The sequence below is a fragment of the Pinus tabuliformis genome, chromosome J, assembly GCF_031772625.1.
Source record: "Pinus tabuliformis cultivar Carrire ecotype Pingquan chromosome J, CPIR1, whole genome shotgun sequence".
NCBI classification, from domain to species: domain Eukaryota; kingdom Viridiplantae; phylum Streptophyta; class Pinopsida; order Pinales; family Pinaceae; genus Pinus; species Pinus tabuliformis.
Window position 1 is genome coordinate 1,292,573,015 of NC_142295.1, and position 10,882 is coordinate 1,292,583,896.

The 10,882-nt window shown below is 30.9% G+C and overlaps 1 protein-coding gene across 1 annotated transcript; it reads right to left on the bottom strand.

Moving 5' to 3' along the window:
* Window positions 1-338: 338 nt before the first annotated feature.
* Window positions 339-4,300, bottom strand: LOC149232013 (cytochrome P450 76T24-like). The gene is made up of 2 exons (XM_089379331.1): window positions 3,351-4,300; window positions 339-1,274 (listed from the first exon to the last, which is right to left on the bottom strand). The coding sequence occupies exons 1-2, from the start codon at window positions 4,239-4,241 to the stop codon at window positions 633-635; spliced, it is 1,533 nt and encodes a 510-aa protein (XP_089235457.1). The 5' UTR covers window positions 4,242-4,300; the 3' UTR covers window positions 339-632.
* Between the last annotated feature and the right edge of the window lie 6,582 nt (window positions 4,301-10,882).

A 10,882-nucleotide genomic window follows, 5' to 3' on the forward strand; every position in this document is an offset into this window, starting at 1 on the left:
ATTATAATTTTATATTTAATAATTTTTACTTTTATATACTATTTTATATAAAAATAAAAACTATTTATAAGTCTACCCCACACATATATAAATATAAAAATAAAAATTATATATACTCCAGGTCTACCCTCTGGGTTAGAACCAAATTATACCATCAACTCACTTCCATAATACTACCAAAGCCACTTATAGAACAAAACACTGAAGAAAAATCTTACATGACGTTAAAACTTATATGACCGGTCCAGTATAGTATCTATACCAAGCATGTGAACTGTTAGTTAATAGATTTTACCCTCTAAGTTAGAACCAAATTATACCATCAACTCACTTTGAAAATACTAGCAAAGTCCCTTACATAACAAAACATTAAAGAAAAGTCTTACATGACATTCAAACTTATCTGACCAGTCCGGTATAGTATCTATACCAAGCATGTGAACTGTCGATTAACAGATCTTATTGGCTCTGAAACTTATAATATATCGTTCCAGTACGATATCTACCCTAAGCATATGACATGTTTAGTATCAGTTATCTGATTGCAATCGTGTATGAGTGTCTGTGAGATGAGTAATACCACCACAGTGAGTCGGACAAGCCGATGAATCAGATAACGACATGCATAGACATTAGTAATACATATCAGAAGGAAGGCGTGGACTGGGAATTGCATACAATGGCACTGCCTTCTTAAGCGTGAGCCCAAACTTATCAGTCATGTCGATCTTCTTAGCATTCACGCCGTTGGGAGGTGCCCAGTCGAATGAATGGATGAGAGAAGCCAACACCAGATGAACCATCCGACTCGCCAATGGAAGGCCCACGCACATTCTCCTTCCTGCTCCGAAGGGTATCAGCTCAAAGTGTTGTCCCCTATACTCCATATCACTTATCTTCTTATCATCACACATAAATCTCTCTGGCATGAATATGGTTGGTTCATCCCACAGCGTAGGGTCTCTTCCGATCGCCCACACATTTACAAGTATTTGGCTGTTTTTGGGTATCACGAATCCCCCAACCTCACAACGGCTGTCTGCTTTGTGTGGGACTAGAAGAGGCACCGTCGGGTGAAAGCGAAACACTTCTTTCACTACTGCGCGCAGATAAGGGAGACGCTCAGTATCACTTTCTTCCACCTTCCGCTTTCGCCCAACCACATCGTCCAGTTCCTTTTGAGCTCTTTTCATTATCTCAGGGTTGCGAATCAGTTCTGCCATTGCCCACTCTATTGTCGTTGTAGTTGTGTCGGTTCCAGCACCAAATATGTCCTACAACAACCAAAATTGAATTAAAGATACATTTAATACTCTCTGCCCAACATCTGCGAACAGGTTGCGACTTTTTCAATTAAAGATACGTTTAATACTCTCTGCCCAACATCTGCGAACAGGTTGCGACTTTTTCTGGACTAGACAAAATCGACTTCCATATATATATATAAACATTTTGAAAGAATTAATGATTTTATTAAAAGAATGGCATGGTCATTCTAGAAAATTATTTATATGATTTGAGTTTATGTAAATTGTAAATTTAGTACAATTTGTTCATTCTATATATGATTTGAGTTTATGTCAAGTACAATTTGGTTACATAATAAAGTTTATTTTCATTATATATATAGACTAACCATTTTGCATCAAATTTACTATACAGATTTAAAAATATGTAATTGTAAAAATTTAGAGTCTACAAGATCTGCACAAGGTTAACAGTCTACAACAAAATTATCTTGTTCAGGAGATTTTGGATAAATGATGATTGAGTGTTTTGTTAAGGCATTCATTGATGTAAAATCACTAGTTCAATTCCCCACTTTAATGGGGATGATATATATTGGAAATAATGAAAATGTAACCTTACTAAATTAAAAAAAAAAAAAAAAAAAAAAAACAACAACAACAACAACAAAACTCTTTAAAAAAGGAAAAAAAAAAAAAAAACCATATAATATAACAAATCCAATATGAAAAAGTATAACCAAACACAAATAAGATAACACTGTCACAAAACATATCAAAGAGTAATTTAAAGAGTAATTGCATCTCCCTATAAAGAAACTTCTAAATTATTCTAAAAACTAATCAAAATTTTAAATATTAAAATTTAAAAACAAAAAAATATAATCAAAAACCATTTTAATTGGAGATAAAAGATGACATGCACTATCTCAACACATTTCAGAGAAAATGTTAAGGATTAATTACATCTCCATGAAAGAAGGTTTCAGGTTATACTTAAAAAAATAATTAAACTTAAAAAAATAAAAATATGAATAATTTTAAATAATTAAACTTAAAATAAAATATATATGAATAATTATTAAAAAAATTAAAATGAAAGTAAAAAATAAAAATAAAAAATTATTTAATCATATTTAAATATAATTAAAAAATAAATAAATTTATATTTATTAATATTTAAATATAATTTTACAATACAATTAAATTATTACAAAGTCAATAATAAAATTAATTATTCCCTTTATAAAAACAATATTATCAAATTAATTTAATTAAATCAATCGTTAACTTTATTACTTACCGAACTTCCCATCATTTGAATAAAAACATAATCCGATTAATCAGATAAACATAAATTCCATTTAAAAGAATGAATAACAAAATCAATTATTTATTGACTTGACTACTTGACTGTAATCAGGCAGAAGAACCATCAACCAAATTCATCAAATTGACTACTTGACTATTTGCTGTACGCTCCTCTAACTGAAATCTACAATGAAAGAAGCAGACCTATCAAAATAATTAAAAAAAGCAATAAAAGTACCTGTTAACTCTGTTACTGTTGACTTTGACCCTCTCATAATGACAACAAGATAATCTGATTAATCAAATAAAAATAATTTATTGCTGGACTCTCCTGTAACTGAAATCTACAATTAAGTAAACAGCATTATCAAACTAATTGAAAAGACAATAAAGACTCTGCAACTAAACCTCCCATTATAAAAACAAGCTAATCGGATTAATCAATTAAACATAATTCGATTAAAAAAAATATAATAACAAAATCTATTATTGACTTTACTGCGGGACTGTAATCAGGATCAGGTTCGCTTCACTCCTATGACTGGAGTCTACAATCAAAGAAACATCATTATCAAATTAATAAAAAAAAGTAAACGGTTGACTCAATTGAGAAGGGATAAGGGGCTCAATTGAGAATGGACAGATATAAATCACTAAAAAAAATTTGAACTTAATCCTCTCGATTCAATTTTGATATATATCCAAAAATCCACAATCAAAGTTAGTTAAATTTTGAAATATTTCTAAAGTCAACAATCAAATATTAAGTTTAGCATGTGAAGAAAGGCTTACAGTTAAGTAGCCCCTGATATCAGTGAGAGTAAAATCATCACTTCTCATATCTAGCAGAACGTCCAAGAGATCCTTCTCACTATCATCAATTCTGTCGCTGCTGTTGCCTCTAGTGGCTAGGCGACCGTCTATGAATTTATCAATAATCTCGTATTTCTTCCCCATATAGAATTTCACGCCACGCGATATTCCCTGAGGATCCAAGAACTGAAGAAAGGGGAAAAAGTCCGCTATATTGGGAATTCCACAGAGTTCCATCAATTTGGTAACAATGTCTTTCAACTCTTCAACAGCCTGAGAGTGGAGATCGAACCCGCCTTTACCAAAGGCCATGTTGCCTAACAGATTGACCGCGGACTGGAACACAATGTGTCCAATATCCACACACTTTCCCTCCAGGGCATCCCCATAAATCTCATGAATCGTTCGATTCACTTGATCTCTTCTCAGGTGTTGCAGAGCTTCTAGCCTCTTGACAGAGAAGAGCTCCATATTGGATATACGCCTGAGCATACGCCAGTGAGATCCACACTGAGCATAAACTATTGAGGACTTCTCGTGGGAAATGGCCTTGAGTGATTGCACGACGGTCCGGCCAGCAAGGAGTTGGTCGTGGGTTTTGAGAACCTCCTTTGCCATGGCGGGAGAGGAGGCCACCACTGTGGTTTGCATCCCGAGGGAGAGAGACATGAGAGGGCCGTACTTGGTAGCAAGATGGAAGAGAGATTCGTTTGGTCTTTTACTCAACTGCAATAGATTTCCTACAATAGGCCATCTCGGAGGCCCAGGAGGAAGCCGAGAGTACTTTCTCCTCCACACTCCCAAGATGAAGTATATGATAATGGAGGAGACGGGCAGTACAAAATACATAATTAACAGTCCCATATCCATCGGGATTTATCAGATTCAAACCCTCGAGGTTCACTGGGCAGAGTGAGGAATCAGGATATATTCTACTTTCATTCCCTCTGTGTGTCTATATATATATATATAAAGGATTGTTATCCCATAGATTTTAGTAGGTGTAGAAAACGAAAAGGCTGGTTTGAAGCTTCATAGATTCTTTGCAGAGAAATTTCAAACACGTTATACGACTTATCAATGTATTGCAGAGTAATTTCAAACACATGATTCGACTTGTCGATGACCTACAAAGCAGGTTTGGTAATGTGCACTATAAAATTAAATGCCCATGTCATGTGTCCTCCTCTGTGAGGATTGTGGAGAAAACCCTACCCAGTAGGAAGGGCCAGGTACTTTAAATTAAATAATGTCACACTCCTTAGCAAGCTATTTTTGACTCATGATCTGTTTAGCCATTGAAAGAGACAAGTCGAGGAGAAAGACAGCCCACAGTCCACCCCATGCGTACTTTAAATTAAATAATGTCACACTCCTTAGCAAGCTATTTTTGATTCATGATCTGTTTAGCCATTGAAAGAGACAAGTCGAGGAGAAAGGCAGCCCACAGTCCACCCCATGCGTAGGAAAAAGGCAACCAACGGCACCAGAATAGCCTGCGTAGGAAAAAGGCAACCAACGGCACCAGAATAGCCTTCAACTGTCCAATGCACGTCCCTGCTCATATATCCTTGTCGTGTTCCTGTTGTGCATTTGTGAGACGTTTCTCATGATTCATAACGAGTGAATCTTTTCAATGTAGACTCTGTCAATCAGCTAAGAAAACAGGGAAGTAACTGTAAATCTAGTTTATAGGAATGAATTTATTATTACTAATATAATTATTAATATTATTGTTATTACTAATTATTGTAATTATAATTCTTAATAATTATTTTTAATTATTAATAATTAGTATTAATATTATTCATGATAATTTTAGTATTAATATTATTATTATAAAATGGGGTGAGGGGAAGATTCTCATTAATTCCTAATGAGTCATAGAAGATAGATATGTTTGGGTTCTGGGAATGAAGACAAATAATCAAGGGGAGGCTTATTGGTTGTTCTTCTGTCTCTCTAGCAAAAAAAAAAGAATCATGGATATGCATATCCTAGGGGATTCCATGTTGATTATAAAGCATATGAACTACAACTCAGTCGCTCAAAACATTAAATTGAACCAGATCATCAAGAGAACTCAGGGAATGATACCTCTCTTTGAACAAGTTAAGTTTTTCCATATCCTAAGAGGTAATAATAAGGAAGCTGACAAGGAAGCCAATTTGGCCTATAGGATGAAAGAAGAAAGCAGTGAGGTGAATGGCATTGTGGGATTGGTTACCATCCCCTAATGGTTGTTATGAATCTCAAACTTTTGATAGTTAAGGGTGATTCTTGTAGGAAAAAGAGTTATAATAGGAGTGAAAGCATGGAGTTTATTTTCCCTTTCTCCCCTAGCTTGACTCCCTTCCCCCCTGCTTCCCCTTTCTTCCCCTCTACCTCTCCTCCCTACCCCTACCACTATCCCCACCCCCCTTCCACCTCATCCTCCTCTTCTCCCTTCACCTTCTGCCTCGGCCACCTTAGCAGCCATTTCACCATCCCCCTCTTCCCTTCTCTCCTCATCCTTGTCCCATCGACATTCATATCCCCTAGCCCCTCTTCCTCCCTCGTGGCGCCCTTGACGTTTGGCTTACGATGCAACGTGACTGATGTCCTTGGGCTAGTACTCCACTTGGAATATGGCGTCAGTTTTTGGCCACATACGGGCGTGGGTTAACACAAAACTCCTACTCTTTTCAGTAAAAAAAAAAATAGTATTAATTAATTACTATTAATTATAATATTAATATTAATTAGTGTTATTGATATACGTATATCCACCACCCACCACATTAATAACTTGTAGATGTATTGTATTAAAGACTAACTATTTCTCACTATTAATAATTATATAAATAATAATAATCATATTATTTTTTATTTATATAATTATATTTATTATATTAACATTGTTTTTTATATTAATATAATATTAGTTATTACATAAAATATTGCTAATATACTAATAGTTATATTTAAAACTATAATATAATTCACATATAACATAATAATAATAACATTTAGTTATTATTAATAATATGTATTTATTTTTTACTATTATGTTATTATCAATAATTATTATATATCTATTAATATAATTGTCAATATATTTTATATATTTATTTGGAATATATTACTAATAATAACTATATATCGAATATATATTAACTAAAATATATTATAAATAATAGAAATAAAATATATAATATATATAACCATTTAATATAATATAATAATATTTTATATAATAATATATTATTTAATAATATAATATGTAATAATAATATATTATAAAATTTAAATTTTAGGGTTTAATATATAAACTCTAGGGTTTAAATTCTCATATATTAAACCCCAGGTTTATTAATTCTTAGTGTTTATTATTCCCTTGTGTTTTAAATATTGAACCCAAAATATTGATACTTTGAAGTAATATTTTAAATGCAATGAATTAATAACCGAAGGGATTAAATTAGAAACCAAAGGAATTATTAATATTATAAATCGAAGCCACCAATAAAATCAAACATTTAATAATATAGACCCAATGAATTAGTAAAGGAGTTGTTTTTAGTTCGATTTTTTGGACTTTCAGGTGCTGGAATCCGGAGGAAAAATTTAAGTGAAATCTTGATTTATGTTATTTAAACTAGTTTTTTGAGTGTATATATGGATTCAACACTCTAAAAAAATGTTAGGGAACTTCAATTGTGAAAGTATTACCCATCAAGCTTGTGATTTCAATAAATTCATGCCGATTTTAGAGAAATTAGACCGGAAAAGCTTCCAAAAAGTTGCATTAAAGACAATTCCATTAGTAAACCCAAAGGATAAATATTATAAACCTAAAGAATTAACAAACCCAAGGAATCAATATTAAAAATACATGGGATTAATAAACCCTAACAATTAATATTTTAAATCCAAGATATTATTAATAAACCCTAACAATTAACATTTTAAACCCAAGGGATTAATAAACCCTAACAATTAACATTTTAAACCCAAGGGATTAATAAACCCATGGGATTATTAATATTATAAATCCAACGAATTAGTAAACCCAAGGGATAAATATTATAAACCTAAGGGATCAACAAACCTAAAAGATAAATATTAAAAACCTAAGGAATTAATAAACCCTAGGAATTAATATTTTAAACTCAAGCAACTAATAAACTTAAGGGATTAAATTATAAGCGTAAAGAATTATTAATATTATAAACCCAAGGGACTAATAAACCCAAGAGTTTAATGTTATAAAACGCAAGGAATTAGTAAACTCAAGAGATAAATATTATAAACCTAAGCAATTAACAAACCCAAACTATCAATATTAAAAACACAAGGGATTTATAAACTCGTGTTTTAATATTTTAAACCTAAGGGATTGATAAACCCATAAGATTATTAATATTATAAACCCAAAGGATTAATAAACTCTAGAAATTGTTAAAATTATAAACCCGACCACATTAGTAAATATCGTTGAAAAACATTTATAAGCATCAATAATATAAATTAAATATTAATCATAAAATTAATATTAATATTGATAAATATATAATAATAAAAATATTAGTAATATTAAAAAAAAAATTATAATAAAAATATTATTAGTGTTGTTATTAATTTATATTAATAACTAATTATAATGTTAATTATAATCATTTTAAAATGATTATTGCTATTACTAATTATTTACGGCATAGTCTAATTTATAGACAAAATGGTCTTTTTCACGACCATTTTTCTCGTTAATTTTAATCAAAATCTAACAGATATTTTTAAAAACTTGAGTTTGAGTTTAAATTGTTTAATCTGCATAACTCCAGCGCCTCAAGGGTTTTTCACGTTGTTGAATCCATTTATACATTCAAAAATGTATTTTAAAAAACAAAAATTTTGAAATTGTATTACCAGGTTTTGGTGAATTCTAGTGAAAGAGATTATTTCGTCTATAAGTTAGACTACACCATTATTTATTATTTTTATTATTAGTTATTAGTTATTATTTTTATTGTTAATTAAATTTAATAATATTATTATTTAGTCAATATTAATAATAATTAATTAATAATAACTAACTAATTAATTAACAATAGTTAATTATTATTATTATTATTTATTAAAATAATATAAATATATATATTTTTATAATAACATTAATTATTATTAAATAATAATTATAATTAGTTAAATAATAATTAATTAATTAACACTAATAAATATATATATATATATATATATAGATATATATAGTATTGCTAATTAATTAAACTCAAGGGATTATATTAAATCCAAGGATTAATATAAACCCTAAGAATAATACTATAGCCTATGGATATGAACCCTTAGATTAATAATCCGAAGAGATTAGTATTATAAACCCACGAGAATAATAAACCCAAGGGATTAATACTAAAAACCCAAGGGAATAATATTGCACTAAAGGGATTAATAGTATAAACCCAAGATATATAAACCCTAACATAAATATTGTAAACCCTAGAATAATCATGGTTGACCATAGTTGATTTTCATATTGAGACAATCTTTGTCACAATGTGACGTTGCACCATGGTTGACCATGGTTGACAATGATTATAAACCAAAGGGATTTATATTATACCCAAGGATTAATATTATAAACCCTATGAATAATATTAAACCCTAAGAATAAGAACCCTTATATTAATAAACCAAAGGGATTGATATTATAAACCAAAGGGATTAATACTAAAAATCCAAGGGAATAATATTAAACCCAAGGGATAAATATTATATACCCCAGGTATATAAACCCTAAGATAAATATTATAAACCCTAAAATAAAGATAGTTGACCATCATTGACCATGATAATAAACCCAAGGGATTTATATTAAACCCTAACATTAATATTATAAACCCTATAAATACTATTATACCCTAGGAATATGAACCTTTAGATAAATAAACCCAAGGAATTAATTCTAAAACTCCAATGTTTTATAAACCAAGGGATTAAAATTATAAACCTAAGGTATATAAACCCTAAAATAAACATGGTTGCCTATAAAGTCACTTAGGGTTTAAAACCCCAAGGGACTATGAACCTAAGGCAATAATATTAAACCCAAGGGATGAATATTATAAACCCAATTTATAAATACCCAAAGATAAATATTATAAACCCTAAAATAAACATGGTTTCCCATGGTTGATTTTCATATTGAGAAAATCCTTGTCACAATGCGATGTAAGACGATGGTCGACCATGTTTGACCATTATTAATTGTCATATCGACACAATATTTGTCACAATGTGATGTTGGACCGTGGTTGACCAAGTTTGATTTTCGTATTCAAAAAAAATCTTTGTTACCATGTGACGTTGGACTATGGTTGACCATGATTGATTTCATATAACACGACTGCCCATGGTTGACCATCGTTGGCCAAGATTGACCATGGTTGATGAAGATTGACCTTTGTTGACCATGGTTGACTATGATTAACCATGGTTCAAAATGATTGGTATTTTAAAGAAAAGGGAATAATAAACACAAGGCAATAATACTAAAAACCCAATGGATTATACACCCTAGGGAATAACATTCAATCAAAGGAAATAATAATGTTTCTTACAATGCGACGTTGCACCATGGTTGATTTTCATATTGAGACAATCTTTATCAAGATGTGATGTATCACCATGGTTGACCATGATAGTGCCATGGTTTATTATAAACCAAAATAAATAATAAACCCAAGGGATTAATATTATAAACTCGACATCTTAATAAACCCAAGGGATTAATATTATAAACTCGACTTATTAATAAACCCAAGGGATTAATATTATAAACCCAAAGGAATATTAATATTATAAACCCAATGGAGTAATATTATAAACCTAAGGGATTAATGAACATAAGGGATTAATATTATAAACCCACCTGGTTGACCATGGTTGATTTTCATATTGAGACAATCCTTGTCACAATGCAACGTAGGATGATGGTCAACCATGTTTAACCATTATTGATTTCCATATCAACACAATATTTGTCACAATGTGACATTGGATCATGGTTGAACAAGGATGATTTTTATATTGACAAAATCTTTGTTACCATGCGATGTTGGACCATGGTTGACCATGATTGATTTCACACAACACGGTTGCCCATGGACAACCATGGTAGGCCAAAATTAACCATGACCGATGAAGATTGACCTTTGTTGACCATGGTTGCCCATGATTGACCACGGTTCAACATGATTAATAATTTAAATAAAATGGAATAATAAACACAAATCAATAATACTAAAAACCCAATGGATTATAAACCCTAGCGAATAAAATTCTACCAAAGGAAACAATATAAACCCAAGTGATCCAGGTGGATATTGGTGGCCACCCACCTATTCTGCCTAAACCTTTAGTTGGTTTCATATGTTTCCTTGATTATAGCAGCATTTGTTATTTTTAGAAGATTTTCGGGTCGTGGACTTCTGGAGCTCTTTTAACCCCCTAAA